The 21,382-nt window shown below is 40.4% G+C and overlaps 1 protein-coding gene across 6 annotated transcripts in view; it reads left to right on the top strand.

Annotated features, from left to right (window-relative positions):
- NCOA1 (nuclear receptor coactivator 1) overlaps window positions 1-21,382 on the top strand; it is a 456,420-nt gene that overhangs the window by 357,804 nt on the left and 77,234 nt on the right. For all 6 annotated transcript variants that reach the window (XM_063441994.1, XM_063441997.1, XM_063441996.1 and 3 more), the window contains exons 7-8: window positions 4,155-4,250; window positions 12,481-12,621. In XM_063441994.1, the coding sequence (XP_063298064.1) occupies window positions 4,155-4,250; window positions 12,481-12,621 (237 nt within the window). The remainder of the gene's footprint in view (window positions 1-4,154; window positions 4,251-12,480; window positions 12,622-21,382) is intronic.

The following is a 21,382-nucleotide window of genomic DNA, read 5'->3' as shown; positions in this document are numbered from 1 at the left end:
CTAGTGCTATAGAAATCACGATAGAGTACTGGGGTATTCTGAGTATTTTTAAACTGAGTGCTAAGGAAATCAGGACAGAGTATTGGTGTATTCTGAGTATTATTACACCTAGTGCTACAGAAATCAGGACAGATTAGTGGGGTATTCTGAGTATTATTACACCTAGTGCTAAGGAAATCAGGATAGAGTACTGGAGTATTCTGAGTAATATGACACTAAGTGCTGTAGAAATCAGGACAGAGTACTGGAGTATTCTGAGTAATATTACACAAAGTGCTATAGAAATCAGGATAGAGTATTCTGAGTATTATTACACCTAGTGCTATAGAAATCAGGACAGAGTACTGGGGTATTCTGAGTAATATTACACAAAGTGCTATAGAAATCAGGATAGAGTATTCTGAGTATTATTACATCTAGTGCTATAGAAATCAGGACAGAGTACTGGGGTATTCTGAGTAATATTACACAAAGTGCTATAGAAATCAGGATAGAGTACTGGGGTATTTTTACACTGAGTGCTAAGGAAATCAGGACAGAGTACTGGTGTATTCTGAGTATCATTACACCTAGTGCTATAGAAATCAGGACAGAGTACTGGTGTATTCTGAGTATTATTACACCTAGTGCTATAGAAATCAGGATAGCGTACTGGAGTATTCTGAGTAATATTACACAAAGTGCTATAGAAATCAGGATAGAGTATTCTGAGTATTATTACACTGAGTGCTAAGGATCTCAGGGCAGAGTACTTGGGTATTCTGAGTATTATTACACCTAGTGCTATAGAAATCAGGAGAGAGTACTGGGGTATTCTGAGTATTATTTCCCCCAGTGCTATAGAAATCAGGACAGTGTACTGGGGTATGCTGCGTAATATTACACCGAGTGCTGTAGAAATCAGGACAGAGTACTGGGGTATGCTGCGTAATATTACACAGAGTGCTGTAGAAATCAGGACAGAGTACTGGGGTATTCTGAGTAATATTACACCTTGTGCTAAGTAAATCAGGATGTAGTACTAGGGTATTGTGAGTAATAATAAAGTGCTGTAAAATCATGAAAAGAGTATTAGGTAAATTTGAGTAATGTTATACTAAGTGCTATAAAACAGGTGATAGAGATATGCAAAGTAACATTATACTTAGCACGGTAAACGTCAAAGCTGGGCTATTGGGGTATTAAGAGTAACATTACATTAGGCATTGTAATAATGAAGGCCTAGGTATTGTGGTATTGTGAGTATCAGTAATGTATCTGGTAATGTTTACCACCCGTAGCTACCTCGGATGTTCTTCTAGCAATTGACCTTGATATAATATTTAAATTTTTCAGTTCTTTATTTTTTTTTATTTATTTGGTGGTGGTCAGGGGGATTATTGTAGTATAGTGGAGGCTGTAAATTTGGGAGGATAAGAGAAGCAATAAATGTAGAGTAATAAACGCCCTGATTTATGTCATTTGATCCCACGCAGGACTTTCCAGAATTTAGTCTCGTTAGGCTTAAAACCAAAGCTGCAAAACCAGAGACCGTGGATTGTTACCATACCATACAACGTATTCAGGAAATATTGCTTTAGAATGCGGGTTATTTTAAAACATTTAATTGTAGCTTTTAAAAGATAAAATTATAGAGGGAATGAGGTTGCAAAGCCAAAGTAAGACATTCATGTATATATTATGTATGTTCCGATGTTAGAGTCTTTTGCTCCATCTCAAAGTTTCTTTAACCTCATAGTCTTCGCTGCCAGTCACCACCTGATACTTTGTAAATTCCTGACTTTTTTACCAGCTGGCTGAGAGTTGGTGGTGCTTCAAGTTTGAAGGAGGTATTTAGGGACCCTGTAGTCTTTATTGGTTGTGTTAAAGAATACAAACCTTACCAATAAGTGCATCTTCAACCAGACATGTCAGCCTGTGTGATAATATATAAAGGACAACTGGTGTCAAATTGTCACATCTCTTAAAAATAATGGTATTTTTTTATATTATTTATGTTAATTTGACTTTTTTATATGGCTGAGCAGCTATGTTGGTTCAGACCAAACTGCTGCCCAATCGAACTTCCCGGCTGCTGTGATCTTGATAAAACCACAGCAACAAGCACGTTAGGTTGGGCAGCAGTCGGAGAGATAACAGTCAAGTCTGACCAAACACGTCTGTTCTGCCAGATAAAAACAAATCCATATATATAATGTTTTTAAAAGTCTTTATGTAAGAGAGTACGGACAATGTACACATATTGATGGCACAGTGTAGGTGGGGAAATCATTACTAACAAACAATATGAGGGCAAATCACGTCACATATAGTGGCAGGTTACATTAGATCTGTCGATAGCCACAGGGTGCGTTATAAATCAGACACAGCAGATACTTTAACATTCATATGCAATTCTATATGATCTCAAAACAGAGGTACAAAATCACCATGAAAACGGGTTTTCCTCAGTATATACCATGTCACTCCCTAAAAAGGTGGGGGGTTTTTTTGGTTTTTTTTTATAAGCTTGAACTATAAAAGCACATATATATAATTTAAAACAATAACATTAAAGGAACACTATAGTCACCAAAGGAACTTTAGCTTAAATGGACACTATAGTCACCTGAACAACTTTAGCTTAATGAAGCAGTTTTGGTGTATAGAACATGCCCCTGCAGCCTCACTGCTCAATCCTCTGCCATTTAGGAGTTAAATCCCCTGGTTTATAAACCCTAGTCACACCTCCCTGCATGTGACTTGCACAGCCTTCCATAAACACTTCCTGTAAAGAGAGCCCTATTTAGGCTTTCTTTATTGCAAGTTCTGTTTAATTAAGATTTTCTTATCCCCTGCTATGTTAATAGCTTGCTAGACCCTGCAAGAGCCTCCTGTATGTGATTAAAGTTCAATTTAGAGATTGAGATACAATTATTTAAGGTAAATTACATCTGTTTGAAAGTGAAACCAGTTTTTTTTTTCATGCAGGCTCTGTCAATCATAGCCAGGGGAGGTGTGGCTAGGGCTGCATGAACAGAAACAAAGTGATTTAACTCCTAAATGACAGTGAATTGAGCAGTGAAATTGCAGAGGAATGATCTATACACTAAAACTGCTTTATTTAGCTAAAATAATTTAGGTGACACTAGTGTTCCTTTAATTAAGTAATTTTGGTGTAATTAAGTAGTTTTGGTGTATAGATCTCAGGCTTACTGCTCAATTCTCTGTCATTTAGGAGTTAATTTACTTTCTTTATGAAGAACGAGTTGTGTGATCACTAGCTCCTAAAGGAATATCATTTTATTAATATTGTGTTGTTATATAACGGTTGGAGGAAACACTGGACTCACTGCCATGGTCAAGATATTACACGGATTGTAACTCACAAAAATGTGAATTGTCAGCAAAGTAAAGTTCATATTTAGGCAAAAATAGGCAAAGTGAAAACATAACTAACTTGAAGAAATGTTTTATTTGCCTAAAAAGTTGAATTGTTTTGAATTCTTTTTGCATTCTGAATGATTTCTATTTAGCAGATTTTCCCATCTAAAACCGACATGCTTTCTCATTTATTTTATCTGCTGCTCAAGGTAGTGGATTGTCCATTCCAAGGGTCACTGAACAATCCTACACAATTAGCCTGTACTAGCCCTAAGGCTTTCTTAAATTTTTCTAACTTACGCAAGTGATCTTTCCTGTTGTTATCCCACCAATTTCATGTTCTGGCTTTCTGGACAGATACTTGAATTCTACCAAATTGTTTAATCTGCATATAAGATCTGTATATGTCTTATGCACTCCACCCGTTCTCTGCTCCAGACTTTATACATAACGGGCTTTCACCCATGGTTAGTAGTATGAAACATACCTTACGACATTCTAATTGGTCAGATTGCACTGTGGGTCTCTGTTTAAGTTCTTCTACAGACAAGGTCTCCAGAACTAATTACAACATTCCAAGTGAGATCACTTAATTAATACCTTTGTTTGAGCCCTAACAGAGTTAATGTCCACAAAATTAATGAATTTTACCACGTTTTTTATAGATGGTGCCAGTTGGTCAGGTTTGAGGCACAGTGGTCAGTGGGAGGAAAGTACAAATAGGTTATTACCAAATGTCAAACAACATGATGATTCATCTCATGCTCCTCTTTCTCTCTGTCTGTCTACAGATTTCCAGTCCTGTTTGATATGCATTGCCCGGAGGTTACCTCCTCCTGCGCCTATAACCTCCTTAGAATCATTCATGACGAAGCAAGATGCTACAGGTAAGGTGGGAGTGAGGAGAATTAATAAAATTGGCCTGCACGGTGTATTAACCAAACTTCAAGTAAACGTAGAGATCAAAGTTTATTCAACAATAACTCTGTAAGCTGTTACATCTGTGCAGTTGTCCTGGAAATATTAGATTGTGTCGTACTGCATAAGATACATGTTCACATGTCCACGTGTAAACAATGACACGTGTGGCTCAGGCATTGCAGAACAAGGTGAGATTGGGCCAGGTGAATACTCATGTGAATAAACAGGCCAGGAATCAAATTTCAGGTAAATATAAAGCAAGCTCTATATAAACAACAATTCAGGGCAAATTATTAAGAAGTGGAGCATTCAGCACAAATATGCCATTGATTTCCAACATTCCGTGATTGAAACATAGTAACATAGAATGTGACGGCAGATAAGAACCATTCGGCCCATCTAGTCTGCCCAACATTCTAAATACTTTCATTAGTCCCTGGCCTTATCTTATAGTTAGGATAGCCTTATGCCTATCCCACGCATGCTTAAACTCCTTTACTGTGTTAACCTCTACCACTTCAGCTGGAAGGCTATTCCATGCATCCACTACCCTCTCAGTAAAGTAATACTTCCTGATATTATTTTTAAACCTTTGTCCCTCTAATTTAAGACTATGTCCTCTTGTTGTGGTAGTTTTTCTTCTTTTAAATATAGTCTCCTCCTTTACTGTGTTGATTCCCTTTATGTATTTAAATGATTCTATCATATCCCCCCTGTCTCGTCTTTCCACCAAGCTATACATGTTAAGTTCCTTTAACCTTTCCTGGTAAGTTTTATCCTGCAATCCATGAACCAGTTTAGTAGCCCTTCTCTGAACTCTCTCTAAGGTATCAATATCCTTCTGAAGATACGGTCTCCAGTACTGCGTACAATACTCCAAGTGAGGTCTCACCAGTGTTCTGTACAATGGCATGAGCACTTTTCTCTTTCTACTGCTAATACCTCTCCCTACACAACCAAGCATTCTGCTAGCATTTTCTGCTGCTCTATTACATTGTCTGCCTACCTTTAAGTCATCAGAAATAATCACCCCTAAATCCCTTTCCTCAGATGTTGAGGTTAGGACTCTATCAAATATTCTGTACTCTGCCCTTGGGTTTTTACGTCCAAAACGCATTATCTTGCACTTATCCACATTAAATGTCAGTTGCCACAACTCTGACCATTTTTCTAGTTTACCTAAATCATTTGCCATTTGGCTTCTCCCTCCTGGAACATCAACCCTGTTACATATCTTAGTATCATCAGCAAAAAGACACACCTTACCATCAAGACCTTCTGCAATATGACTAATAAAAATATTAAAGAGAATGGGTCCAAGTACAGATCCCTGAGGTACCCCACTGGTGACAAGCCCAAGCTTTGTATATACTCCATTGACTACAACCCTCAGTTGCCAGTTGCCTGTCACTCAGCCACTGCCTTACCCATTGAAGTAAACCCATGTTGTCTCTGATCTTGAAATCCATGTGTTTTTAGATGTTCAACAATCCTATCCTTTAACATGGTTTCCATTACTTTCCCCACTACTGAAGTAAGGCTTACTGGCCTATAGTTGCCCGACTCCTCCCTACTACCTTTCTTGTGAATGGGCACAACATTCGCTAACTTCCAATCTTCTGGGACTACTCCTGTTAACAATGATTGGTTAAATAAATCTGTTAATGGTTTTGCTAGTACACCACTAAGCTATTTTAATATCTTTGGGTGTATTACATTAGGTCCCATTGACTTATTTGTCTTTACTTTTGACAGTTGAAATATAACCTCTTCCTCTGTAAACTCACATGTAACAAATGACTGATTAGGCCCTTTTCCTAACTGAGGCCCCTTTCCTTCATTTTCATCTGTAAATACTGAACAAAAATATTCATTGAGGCAGTCAGCTAGACCTTTATCCTCTTCTACATACCTTCCTTCTTTTGTTTTTAATCTAACTAATCCTTGTTTTACTTTCCTTTTCTCATTTATGTATCTAAAAAAGGTTTTGTCCCCCTTTTTTTACTGACTGTGCTATTTTCTCTTCTGTGTGATTTGGAAGCTCTTATAACTTGCTTAGCCTCTTTCTGCCTGCTCCTCTTAGTACCTGTAGGTGATCTTGTCCTCCATATGTTACCGCATGACCGACATTTTCTAGATACATGAAACGTATATGCATGGTGTCTTTATTTACTGGCTTTTGTAAAGTTGCTCTTAAGTTAAATTATACATAACGAAAGCAATGATGTTGTGACGAGAGCAATCTCGCCACATTGCATTGGAGAAGCCTGGTTGCCCGCCTGCTGCCTTTGGACTATGGACCAGACTTTAAAAGACTTTATTTTCCCTGCAGAAAGGCTTATTCGTGCCTTTCTGCCGGGGTGTTCGGTAGATTTTATCTACCGAACAAACTGCCGAAGGCGCGACCACCTGGGAGCTGGAGTGTGCCGCCAATTTACCTCCCTGAAGCTGCGGTTAACCGCAGCTTAATTGACGAATGCAGGGTGGTCTTTGTTCGTTTACCGAACACGTGGCGGCGGCCATTTTAAAAGTCCCGAGCGGCCAGCGGTGTTCAGCGCTTACACCATGGATCTAAAAACTGACACTTAGTTGCACGAACACCGCTGAGCTGTCCGCCTCCTGGTTCTTCTTCGTGCAGTTTAAACTGAACACATGTTCATTCGGTACTTGTGTTCTGTGAATGTGTTAACCCAGATAGCTATGCCATGGAGCCTATTTGTGTAATTAAAGACTTTGGCTCTATGGCAATTGAACTATGTGAATAGGATCTGAGCGCTATTTGGTAGTTTTGTGCGCTCAGATCCCAGCTATCTGGGGATATGTGAAATGTCTGTGTTTTATGTATAAAAGGTGACTTTATGTATTTTAAGGTGTTTTACTGTCTTTGTGTCCCCACGTGTATAATGGAGTCTTGCCTCTGCCCTGGGAGATAATTGGATTACTTCTCAATTATCCCCAGGATAGAGGGAGGGAATTAGGATGCATTGTGGGGATGTTTTACCTCTGTGTGTCTGAAATGTGATACATGTCTGTCTGTGATACAGTCTTCCATCTGGTCCCCTAGGGGAGTGTCCACCAGGTGGGAGACCTGCATAAATACTGGGCAGGTAGCCCTGAATAAACCAGACCACTGCTTGACCCTCAACACGGAGCTCTGTCTCGTCTTTGGGGGGGATTTACTGTATGCTGTTAGAAACTGATTGCCAGGAGTGTAAGCCGCTTGGGAGCTTTTCCTGTTCGGGAGTTTGGAGTGCTACCTTATTCCCTTGTATGCAGTTCGGGAGTTTGGTGCATTCCCTTGTATCAAATTCGGGAGTTTGGTGTTCTACAGTAGCTGCCTTTATATCTGAAAGGGGAATATTGCCTAAACGGATTTGATGTTTACTGTTACACAATTACATAATTCTCTTGCTGTCTACATTAGCATCCATAGTATTGACTGCAATGGTTTTAAGATATCAAACTTCTTTTGTTGTGGCTTTAAAATGTTGGAGAGCACTGCAGTCTAGTCAAGTGAGTTGTCTATTAATAATATGTATTTACTGGCTCCCTTCAAGCTTAAGGTACCAAGGTCCTGTACACCTTCTCCTGTCGCCTTGCTAAGGCAAAACTACACACAAGGCCGCTGTAGTCAGACACTCATTTGAAGACTTGGAATCTTGGAAGGCAGGAGAGATGTTTTGTTAAGTATATGTTTTGAAAGGTTTATCTGCAGAGATTCGCCAAGAATTGTTTTTGAAGATATATGTTTATAACTAGCTGAAGTTGACTATCATTATCACCTGGTTTGTGGAATAAAGTCTTTACAAGCCCACTTCGCCTTTTAATAATTAAATGCTGCCATCAATGTCTCTGAGTAGACGGCTTGGCCATTCCTTGCTCTGACTGTAAACATAAAATGTCTGCCTTCTAACTAATTAGAGAAAGATCTCTATGGTTTATGGCTTGCCTCCTTATTTTAATAAGCAATTAAACATTGTTTAATGCCTGTGAAAAGAGAAATCAGAAATAGTCTAATTAATACAAGTGAATCCGTTCACAGCTTGTGATTGAATACAAGTGCATAATGTGATTAAGGTCTTAGTCTATATAAAAAGCTCACATGGAAAGTCACTTGGCGTTTAATGGGAATTTAGACCCTAAAGCAACAAACTAATATATCTAGAATGCCTTTCTAATGAGTAACCTCAAATATGGGATTGAAACTTCTTAATCAATTCACCAGAATGCATTAGAATTTCAGCAATGCCTTCATCACATTTAGTGGCATTGAAAGTCTTAAAAATGTTTTCAATAGGAATGAATCAGTTGAATTGTTGGAAATATTGCTGTTTGGGCTAGGACCATCTGGATTAGGGCAAGGCCTGGCCAAGAATGATAAGAACTGAACGACACAGCCGTGCCGTCAAAGGTTAGGAGATAAAGTGGTCTAACCAAGTACTCCAAGGTAAAAGTTGCCGTTAGATTCCCATTTTCATGTCAACATTCTGAAATAGAATCCAATGTAAAAACATCTGCAGCATCCTTGATCAACGTGCACATCGTTATCAACTATTGCTATACGATATCTGCGTGTGCCTGAATGCACACACAGTAACCACAATGGACTGCCCTTTGTTCATTTTCAACAAAACACTTTTTGGTTTGAGAAGTAAAATAAATGTATTTGATGATTCCATATTGAATACATGTTTATCTTATATATATAAAAAAAAAAAAAAATAATATTGTGGATGCAAATCTAATAAAATGAGCTATGCGTGAATATGGTGTTCTGGTAAAGTGCAAATTTCCTGAAATGATGTCAGCAGGAGGTCCTATTAGAGGTCTGCTTTCCGTGCAAGTTTGTGAAGAAATCGCTTCATCATCTGTCGCTGAACCTGGCACAGATAGGGGGATTGCAAGTGCGGCCTGGCAGGGAACTGGACTGTAATATGAGAACTCTTCACTGCCACATGAAAGGCTGGCAGCTTCACCGACAAGAGCTCACATCCTCCTCTGGCTTGCTGTATTTAAACTTACGGCTGCCAGAATTCTGTGCTACCCGTAGTGTGTCGATAGTTAAATCCGTCATTGCCAGACGTTCGTTGTGTCTGTTTGTTTTTGTTCGATTGTGTGTAGTTTTCTTGCGCTGTCCTATGTGTGCATATATTGTTTTCAGCATTTTATTTTGCACCACCATAAAATGCAGTGCTGCGTATATATTATGTATACATTATATTAACTGTTACAAAGTACTAATTTTGTTTAGAGAGGGAGCTCTGCACCCCGATGCTACTGAAGGGGTGCAGTAAGTCATGCTGTTGTTAATGTGGGCTGACAGTTATGGCCAGTAGTTCCGTAAAAATTTTTTTGTAGAATAGTAGATTTTTTAGCTCGCAAACGGTTACAGTCAAAGGCCACCAGGGTTCTATATACCTATTGCTGCCAAGAATGTATCACTCTTGTCTTGATGGTCATGCATTTTCCTGTGTTGAAAGAAGAACGCAGCCTTGGGTGATTCAGAGCATTCGTTCTATAGATTTATGCAGATAACTTTCAGCCAAGACTCACATTATGAGTCCAATCTATGACATTTTCTCAACGAGTGTATTGTTTCTTGCATTCGACCATTACTGCACTTGAAGAAACTGTTACCCCCCTGGAATGAAAAGATTTCATCATTGATGAGCAGTGGACGGGCTTGATGAGACCAGGCACGGTATAAGTACAACGAGGTGACACGGTAGTGACATTGTAAAATAGAGCTGAAAAAAATATCTCACCCATCAGATTCTCCTATTCGTACTTTATGCGAATGAAATATATAAAACGGTACAACTATACTATAAATCAATATAATTAAAAAGGGGCAGCAACAAAACACCATCAAGCGACTGAATTGAGCAATTAACTCACAATAAACCAAAAGGTGTGTGCGCTCTCAATGAAATATCACAAACTAAAAAGTTAAATATGAAAGTATAAATCTTTTAATAATAATAAAGTAGAAAACTACCATAAAAAAATGCAAAGGCTGTTTCACAATCTCCCTATTGGTTATACCCACACTTTCATAAAGGTGATATTAACCCCTTAAGGACACGTGGCGGAAATATTCCGTCACAATACCCTTTTATTTCAGAAGTTGTGTCCTTTAGAGGTTAATACAGGTGATATCGAGCTGTTTATATTTACCCATTTACTAACTAGTTGATACAAAGAAAATTGTGTTTCTCATTCTTAAAAGTTCGTGTTTTGGTTTGTTTTTTTGTGTGTGTGTGTTAAGCCTCCTAATAGATTCCTCCAGTGGTTATTTTTAATCAGGTTTAATCTACTTCAGGAGGAAGAAAAGCTAATTAGAAATTGTTGGGATTCATTCCAAGATTCTTTAGGTCACGGCAATATTTTAAGAGAGATTCTTGGTGTTTGCAAAGCCCCTGGTGTAAGTCAATGTAGACTATTTTAAGGTCTAAGTGAAATTAAGGGTAATTATTAAAGTCAACAATCCAAACATTGTAATTATTTTGCTGAAACTCCCCCCCCCCTAAAACAAACAATTTAAAAAGTAGATTTCTTAAATTATTAGACATGTCAAGACTGTCCTAATAGAATGCTCGAAATGCATTTTACAATTATATATGGTTGACAAAGAATGTTTATTGAATAGCCTGAGAAGAGTATAGTTGGAAGATGGGAGGTGGAGAACGAGGGGATAATTACAGAAAATATAGTAGATATCAGGAATAGTACTCTAATGGAAAGCCTAATGTGGCAGACCCAAAGACCACACAAAGGCACCTGGTCTTAATCGCTCTTAGTGGCTCTTATTTCTCGATCTACATAGCCCTCCGTGACTTTCACAGCTTAGCACACCACAATACCCCACTGTAGTGTGAATCAGCTATTTAGTTTTGCTGTAAAGCCTAAAGTGATTGGGCTCAAGATACACAATGATAAAAATGAACTGACATATTGTAAGCCGCAGCTTGAACCCATTTATTTGGCACAATACGCTTTTTTGTGGCCAATAGGGCAAAGAGTTGGGTCACACAGCATAATGCTGTATTGAACAAGGAACATATTCCATAGAGAGTTACATTTTTAGCAACCAATGTGAGGGGGATTGACAATAGAACAAATAGACCACCTGCTAGGGCAACCATAATGATTAATGGGGATTAGATAGTTCCCCTGGAGGCGAAGACATTTTAACAACCCTAGCTTGCTCTAGTGTCAGTGAATATGGCTTGATAGCTGAGTGAGTGGACTCCAACTCTTCTTGATGGGATGCAGTAGGTTTAAAGTTACAGTTTCCTCTTGCTTTGACCAAGTAAGATGTAATAAAATATCACTTGTCTAATGTCCACATAGAGGACAATAACATGATATATCTGCGAACTCTGGGGAACATAACTCCAGCCTACATTCTTCCAACATGAGATGATAATGTAACCCTTCTAAATCTCAGAAGACTCTAAAAAAACAACACTAAAAATCATTATTTAGGGAAGCACTGAGCACCCCCAGATTTTTCATTTATAGTCTCTTGTTACTGGAACATAATGTACGTATTCACCGAATGTTGTACTCACACACACTGGTAGAACAAGTTCCCCACATAGGCTGCTCATACCATAAATTCTGAATTTACATATTCCAACAGGTTTTTCTGTGTTCATTAATGAGGTTCAATCCCAATTGAAAACCTGGTCACATAGAATCCGCAGAGATACAAGATGGCATTCCGGGGCGGGCCTATAACATCGGAACCAACCTGTCTGTCTTGCACATGCTATTAAGGCCCTGGTCTATTTAGTGTTCACACCTTGTTGACCAACTGTGCAGTATGCTGGAAATCTCTCATTGATAAGGCATTTTACTGCACATGTGATGAGGCCTAATAGAACTGCATTCCTCTGTGTTATTTTTGGCCACCTGACAAGGTTTAGGTAAGGTTGTGTAAACAGTCAATTGGAAAGCTCAGCCCCACCATTCACAGATTGCATAAAAATAACAAAATGCGCGAAAGAGCATGTTAAGTGTGATTATGTGCGATTAAATAAGACAGTTTGCCATTTTTCCCAAAACTTACATTTTCCATAAAGACAAATTAATGGGCCATGTGCTGCTCAATAAAAAATAGATAGTCGATATTATGTCTGTAAAATTTCTATATAAATATACATTTAGGAATATGTATTTCTTTTATTTCAGGAAAAATCATCTCCATCGACACAAGTTCTCTGAGAGCGTCTGGCAGCTCGGGGTGGGAGGACCTCGTCAGGAAATGTATCTATGCGTTTTTCCAAGCTCAGGGCACAGAACCATCTTATGCTAAACAACTTTTTCAAGAAGGTGAGTCCATTTTCTGCCCATGACCTTTAAAGCAATAAGAAAGAAAGACTTTAGTCTATAGATTGTGACTTTAACGTGCTGCAGCAATGTGTACTAATTTTTAAGAATGTATTTAACCCATCTGCCATTGTGTATCAACATGCTGGTGTCACAGGTGGCTGACTTACATGAACGTAGGCCACTTCCTGTCTGGGCATTTGTCTAGCTTACCCACTTCCTGTCTTGGCACGCATCTAGTTAACCCTCTTCAAGATTGGGCATATGTCTAGTTAACCCACTTCTTACCTCGGTATACATCTAGTTAACCCACTTTCAGACACAAATCTTTTTAACCCACTTCCTGTCTTGGGCAAACATCACTAACTCACTGACTGCTTGGCATCATATCTGCCAACATCAGGAGGCTTGAGGTCAAGAGTGGTTGGTAGGCCTATAGAGAGGTGTGCAAGTGTGCAAGTGTCACTGCTGATGCACAAAAGGGTGGGAGCCACACACAAAAGATGGAATTTCTGTCCTTATAGGAATGCATTACATGGCATCCCCAGCCAACTCAACTCGAGCAAGTGTGTCTAACCATTCACTTATGCTTTGCTTTTTCGTAACAATTTTTGGGGACAGTAGGGAACAAATTCAAAATGGCAGGTTAGGCCCTCCGATTTTAGACTGTCCTGCTCAACCTGGAAAGTTTGGGAAGTATGTCGCGCACATCTTGTAAAGGCACCCACACATGTTAGATGCAATGTGTAGGTTAGGTTACAGTTATACTGGGTGGGTTTATATTATTAAAGGGACACTCCAGGCTCCCACACACGTTAGATGCACTGTGTAGGTTAGGTTACAGTTAGTTATATTGGGTGGGTTTATATTATTAAAGGGACACTCCAGGCTCCCACACACGTTAGGTGCACTGTGTAGGTTAGGTTACAGTTATACTAGGTGGGTTTATATTCTTAAAGGGACACTCCAGGCTCCCACACACGTTAGATGCACTGTGTAGGTCAGGTTACAGTTAGTTATACTGGGTGGGTTTATATTATTAAAGGGACACTCCAGGCTCCCACACAAGTTAGGCGCACTGTGTAGCTTAGGTTACAGTAAGTTATACTGGGTGGGTTTATATTATTAAAGGGACACTGCAGGCTCCCACACACATTAGATGCACTGTGTAGGTCAGGTTACAGTTAGTTATACTGAGTAGGTTTATATTATTAAAGGGACACTCCAGGCTCCCACACACGTTAGGTGCACTGTGTAGCTTAGGTTACAGTAAGTTATACTGGGTGGGTTTATATTATTAAAGGGACACTCCAGGCTCCCACATAAACATTAGGTATGGTTTAGGTTACAGTTAGTTATACTGGGTAGTTTAACTCAGTTTGACATAGTGTAACCTAAGCTACCCTACGTGTCTAACAGACTGAAGTGTCCCCTTAATATTTCTTATCATCTTCTTTGGCCTAAAAATCTCAAAGTGAGAATGAACCCCTAGATCACAGCTGTAATCATTTAAAATCTAACAGTTTTTTTATTTTTTTGCATTTATAGCTTTTAAATATTTCAAAATTTTAGAATGCAAAGAGCCTGAAAAAATATGCAGTGTTAACATCAAATAGCTTGTGAAACATGAAAAACAAAATCTGGTGTAAAAACATGACGAAAAATAAACATAACACGATGCCTTTCCGCTGCCCTGGGATTAAATATTCAAACATCAAAACCCACTTTTATGTCAGAAACGTATCTTCAATTTCATGTAATTCACTCCTGTTGCTGGTGAGACAAGACGTTTACTGGAAGATCAAGAAGACCTTATGTTTATAAATTAATAAGATCTTCTCTTAATGTCAGTTCTACTAGCCAACTCTCCTTTAATGCTAGCCTTACATGCAAACTTCCATTTCTGTTAATGTCAGAATCCCCCACACACGTTAGGTGCACTGTGTAGGTTAGGTTACAGTTAGTTATACTGAGTGGGTTTATATTATTAAAGGGACACTCCAGGCTCCCACACACGTTAGATGCACTGTGTAGGTTAGGTTACAGTTAGTTATACTGGGTGGGTTTATATTATAAAAGGGACACTCCAGGCTCCCACACACGTTAGGTGCACTGTGTAGGTTAGGTTACAGTTAGTTATACTGGGTGGGTTTATATTATTAAAGGGACACTCCAGGCTCCCACACACGTTAGATGCACTGTGTAGGTTAGGTTACAGATAGTTATACTGGGTGGGTTTATATTATTAAAGGGACACTCCAGGCTCCCACACACGTTAGATGCACTGTGTAGGTTAGGTTACAGATAGTTATACTGGGTGGGTTTATATTGTTAAAGGGACACTCCAGGCTCCCACACACGTTAGGTGCACTGTGTAGGTTAGGTTACAGTTAGTTATACTGGGTGGGTTTATATTATTAAAGGGACACTCCAGGCTCCCACACACGTTAGATGCACTGTGTAGGTTAGGTTACAGATAGTTATACTGGGTGGGTTTATATTATTAAAGGGACACTCCAGGCTCCCACACACGTTAGATGCACTGTGTAGGTTAGATTACAGTTAGTTATACTGGGTGGGTTTATATTATTAAAGGGACACTCAAGGCTCCCACACACGTTAGATGCACTGTGTAGGTTAGGTTACAGTTAGTTATACTGGGTGGGTTTATATTATTAAAGGGACACTCCAGGCTCCCACACGCGTTAGATGCACTGTGTAGGTTAGGTTACAGTTATACTGGGTGGGTTTATATTATTAAAGGGATACTCCTGGCTCCCACACACGTTAGATGCACTGTGTAGGTTAGGTTACAGATAGTTATACTGGGTGGGTTTATATTATTAAAGGGACACTCCAGGCTCCCACACACGTTAGATGCACTGTGTAGGTTAGATTACAGTTAGTTATACTGGGTGGGTTTATATTATTAAAGGGACACTCAAGGCTCCCACACACGTTAGATGCACTGTGTAGGTTAGGTTACAGTTAGTTATACTGGGTGGGTTTATATTATTAAAGGGACACTCCAGGCTCCCACACGCGTTAGATGCACTGTGTAGGTTAGGTTACAGTTATACTGGGTGGGTTTATATTATTAAAGGGATACTCCTGGCTCCCACACACGTTAGATGCACTGTGTAGGTTAGGTTACAGTTATACTGGGTGAGTTTATATTATTAAAGGGACACTCCAGGCTCCCACACACGTTAGATGCACTGTGTAGGTTAGGTTACAGTTAGTTATACTGGGTGGGTTTATATTATTAAAGGGACACTCCAGGCTCCAACACATGTTAGGTGCACTGTGTAGGTTAGGTTACAGTTAGTTATACTGGGTGGGTTTATATTATTAAAGGGACACGCCAGGCTCCCACACACGTTAGATGCACTGTGTAGGTTAGGTTACAGTTAGTTATACTGGGTGGGTTTATATTATTAAAGGGACACTCCAGGCTCCCACACACGTTAGGTGCACTGTGTAGGTTAGGTTACAGTTAGTTATACTGGATGGGTTTATATTATTAAAGGGACACTCCAGGCTCTCACACACGTTAGGTGCACTGTGTAGGTTAGGTTACAGTTAGTTATACTGGATGGGTTTATATTATTAAAGGGACACTCCAGGCTCCCACACACGTTAGATGCACTGTGTAGGTTAGGTTACAGTTAGTTATACTGGGTGGGTTTATATTATTAAAGGGACACGCCAGGCTCCCACACACGTTAGATGCACTGTGTAGGTTAGGTTACAGTTAGTTATACTGGGTGGGTTTATATTATTAAAGGGACACTCCAGGCTCCCACACACGTTAGGTGCACTGTGTAGGTTAGGTTACAGTTAGTTATACTGGATGGGTTTATATTATTAAAGGGACACTCCAGGCTCCCTCACACGTTAGGTGCACTGTGTAGGTTAGGTTACAGTTAGTTATACTGGATGGGTTTATATTATTAAAGGGACACTCCAGGCTCCCACACACATGGTAGATGCACTGTGTAGGTTAGGTTACAGTTAGTTATACTGGGTGGGTTTATATTATTAAAGGGACACTCCAGGCTCCCACACACGTTAGATGCACTGTGTAGGTTAGGTTACAGTTAGTTATACTGGGTGGGTTTATTTTATTAAAGGGACACTCCAGGCTCCCACACACGTTAGATGCACTGTGTAGGTTAGGTTACAGTTAGTTATACTGGGTGAGTTTATATTATTAAAGGGACACTCCAGGCTCCCACACACGTTAGATGCACTGTGTAGGTTAGGTTACAGTTAGTTATACTGGGTGGGTTTATATTATTAAAGGGACACTCCAGGCTCCCACACACGTTAGATGCACTGTGTAGGTTAGGTTACAGTTAGTTATACTGGGTGGGTTTATATTATTAAAGGGACACTCCAGGCTCCCACACACGTTAGGTGCACTGTGTAGGTTAGGTTACAGTTAGTTATACTGGGTGGGTTTATATTATTAAAGGGACACTCCAGGCTCCCTCACACGTTAGGTGCACTGTGTAGGTTAGGTTACAGTTAGTTATACTGGGTGGGTTTATATTATTAAAGGGACACTCCAGGCTCCCTCACACGTTAGGTGCACTGTGTAGGTTAGGTTACAGTTAGTTATACTGGGTGGGTTTATATTATTAAAGGGACACTCCAGGCTCCCACACACGTTAGATGCACTGTGTAGGTTAGGTTACAGTTAGTTATACTGGGTGGGTTTATTTTATTAAAGGGACACTCCAGGCTCCCACACACGTTAGATGCACTGTGTAGGTTAGGTTACAGTTAGTTATACTGGGTGAGTTTATATTATTAAAGGGACACTCCAGGCTCCCACACACGTTAGGTGCACTGTGTAGGTTAGGTTACAGTTAGATATACTGGATGGGTTTATATTATTAAAGGGACACTCCAGGCTCCCTCACACGTTAGGTGCACTGTGTAGGTTAGGTTACAGTTAGTTATACTGGATGGGTTTATATTATTAAAGGGACACTCCAGGCTCCCACACACATGGTAGATGCACTGTGTAGGTTAGGTTACAGTTAGTTATACTGGGTGGGTTTATATTATTAAAGGGACACTCCAGGCTCCCACACACGTTAGATGCACTGTGTAGGTTAGGTTACAGTTAGTTATACTGGGTGGGTTTATTTTATTAAAGGGACACTCCAGGCTCCCACACACGTTAGATGCACTGTGTAGGTTAGGTTACAGTTAGTTATACTGGGTGAGTTTATATTATTAAAGGGACACTCCAGGCTCCCACACACGTTAGATGCACTGTGTAGGTGTCAGGGTACCTGAAGCCTCTACCTCTGAGAGAGGTAGAGACTTAGAAGTTTATCCGTCCGGACGGCATGTCTCCTCGTCCCCTCGCGGTTCACTCGGCCTTGCTAACGCCGGCCGCGAGGGAGTCACTTCCTTTTATAGCAGGAGGACCGGAGGTCGACGTCATGACGCCAACCCGGAACGTCCTGTCACTCAAATCTCGGGAGACGAATCAGGACTCGCCGGAGGCGTGTCTTCTCTCCCTAACCAGGATACTTAACAGTGGCTCTCTCATTTACTCATTGCCCTGTCGTGGTTCTAGTCTGCCTAGTCACACAGTGCTTTGTTATTCTCTTGCCTTTTGGTTCTGATCCGGCTTTGGTATTTACTCTCCTGTCTTTCTGTTATCCTTGACCCGGCTTGTCTCTCGCTTACCTGTCTTCTCGTTCCCTCGACCTCGGCTTGTCTCTGACCATTCTATCGTAGTTTTACGTTAAGTCCGGCCATTCTAAGGACCGGTATACGTATCTGCTACTCTTTGTACTCTGCGTGTTGGATCCCTGACCCGATCCTGACATTACGACAGGGCCATGGATCCTGCAGGTACAAATTGTCAGCTTGGTTCCCCTGATCCTAGGTTTGACGCCATGGATCATAGGATGGATCAGATGGCTCTAGCACTACAGGCGCTGCTATCACGTCCTATTAATCCACCTGAGGAGATGCGTAATACGTCTGCTTCTTCTGTGGGTTCAGGGCTAGAGGTAGCTACTGTAGGTGCTTCTTCCCGAGTTACCTCACCTGTACGTTATGCTGGTTCTCCTGAGAGGTGTCGTGGGTTTTTGAACCAGATCAGTATCCATTTCGAACTACAGCCCCGTTCCTACCCTACTGATAGGGCAAAAGTGGGATTTATTATTACCTTACTCATTGAGAAAGCTCTGAGATGGGCTAATCCGTTGTGGGAGAATGATAATCCATTAGTCTATAACTATAATGCCTTTGTAGCTGCTTTTAAAAGAACTTTTGATCCCCCTGGCAGGAGGGTCAATGCAGCCAGATTACTGTTGCGCCTTAGACAAGACAACCAAACACTTGTGGATTACGCACTAGAGTTCAGGTCTTTGGCGGCAGAGGTAAATTGGAATGAACAGGCCTATATAGACGTATTTTTAAATGGATTATCCGATGTAATACTTGATGAGGTAGCGACAAGAGAGCTTTCCGAGAACCTGGAAGACTTAATTTCCTTTATCTCTCGTATTGACGAACGTCTAAGGGAGAGGCAGAATACTCGAGATAGAACCGGTAAATCTTCCTTTAGACTAGCACCATCATTTCAAATTTCTGAAACCAAAACTCCACAGGTTTCAGAACCTATGCAGTTAGGCCTTACTCGTCTGTCAGAGGAGGAGAGACAGTACAGGAGAAGGGAGGGACTGTGTATGTATTGTGGGGCCAGAGGTCATGTACGTTGGAGCTGTCCCAGTCGTCCGGGAAACGCTCGCACCTAAGTTTCTCTAGAGGACAGACCTTGGGTGTTTCGATTTTGTCCTCTACTCATAACTACAAAGAACATAGACTCCTATTACCGGTCTCTTTAACTTGGGAAAAGGGAACTTTAGAGACTATGGCATTGATAGACTCCGGCGCTGCTGAGAGTTTTATCGACCAAAAGTTTCTCACCAAACACACTATCCCATCCCAGTTAAGGAAGACACCCTTGGCTGTTGAGGCCATTGATGGTAGACCTTTAGTTGAGCCTGTGAATTTCCGGGAGACCACACCTCTTTACTTAACTACTGGTATTCTACACAAGGAGGAAATATCCCTACTACTCATTTCATCTCCTTCTGTTCCCATAGTCCTGGGATACTCCTGGCTTAAGAGACATAACCCCGTTATAGATTGGAGATCAGGGGAAATAGTTTCGTGGGGTCAGGATTGTCAAGAGAATTGTTTAAAGAAAGTGTCACCTCTTTGTAGTGTCAACGCACTTAATAACGCTACCGACTCTACCAAAGTACAGATACCGTCCTTGTATCAAGATTTAAAGGCAGTATTTGACAAAGGAAAGGCTGATACCTTACCACCACATAGGCCTTTTGATTGCAAAATTAATTTACTTTCTGGTACTATGCCCCCCAGGGGTCATGTATACCCTTTGTCTACGAATGAAAACTTAGTTCTAGAGGAATATATTCGTGAAAACCTAGACAAGGGGTTCATTAGAAGATCCTCCTCTCCTGCTGGGGCTGGATTTTTTTTTGTTAAAAAGAAGGATGGTTCTTTAAGACCCTGCATTGACTACCGAGGTCTTAACAAGATAACCATTAGAAATGTATATCCGATTCCCTTGATCACCGAGCTTTTTGATCGATTAAAAAGTTCTAAGATTTTCACTAAGTTAGACCTTAGAGGTGCTTATAATTTGGTGAGAATTCACGACGGAGACGAGTGGAAAACTGCATTCAATACTCGTTATGGGCACTATGAGTATACTGTAATGCCTTTTGGTCTCTGCAATGCCCCGGCGGTATTTCAGGACCTTATTAATGAGGTTCTTAGGGAGTTTCAAGATGACTGTGTGATTGTATACCTTGATGATATACTTATACATTCCAGGGATATTGAAACTCACCACGGACAAGTCAGAAGGGTTTTACACAAACTTCTTCAGCATGGCTTATACTGCAAACTAGAGAAATGCAGCTTTGACCAATCCCAAACTACCTTTCTTGGTTATGTGATTTCTGGGGAGGGGTTTGAAATGGATCCGGAGAAGCTCCAATCCATATTAGATTGGCCTTTACCTAAGGGTCTCAAGGCTATCCAGAGATTTATTGGTTTCTCCAATTACTACAGACGTTTCATTAAGGGATATTCCTCTATCATTGCTCCCATCACCAATATGACCAAACAAGGGGCTGATACTAAGAATTGGTCTACTGAAGCACTTCTGGCTTTTAAGACACTCAAGGAGCTGTTTGCTTCCGCACCAATTTTAGTTCACCCTGATACTACACTACCTTTCCTACTCGAAGTTGACGCTTCTGAGACAGGTATAGGTGCTGTTCTGTCCCAAAGGTTGGGTGTAGATAAACCATTACATCCTTGTGGATACTTTTCCAAAAAATTGTCAGGTACTGAAAGCAGATATGACATTGGTGACAGGGAACTACTAGCGGTTATAATGGCCTTAAAGGAGTGGAGACATTTATTGGAGGGTACTTTGCATCCTGTTACTATTTTGACAGATCATAAAAACTTATCCTATATTGGGGAGGCTAAACGACTATCATCTAGACAGGCTCGTTGGTCCATATTCCTCACTCACTTCAACTACGTACTCACATATAGGCCAGGTTCTAAGAATTCTAAAGCCGATGCCTTGTCCCGCCAATATGAACCTGCTGCCGTATCTGAGCCGGTTTTGTCCTCTATAGTACCCAAGTGTAACATTATCGCTAACACTACTCTCAAAGTCCAT

This window comes from Pelobates fuscus, chromosome 2 (genome assembly GCF_036172605.1).
Source record: "Pelobates fuscus isolate aPelFus1 chromosome 2, aPelFus1.pri, whole genome shotgun sequence".
NCBI classification, from domain to species: Eukaryota; Metazoa; Chordata; class Amphibia; order Anura; family Pelobatidae; genus Pelobates; species Pelobates fuscus.
This window is presented reverse-complemented; position numbering and strand designations above follow the sequence as displayed.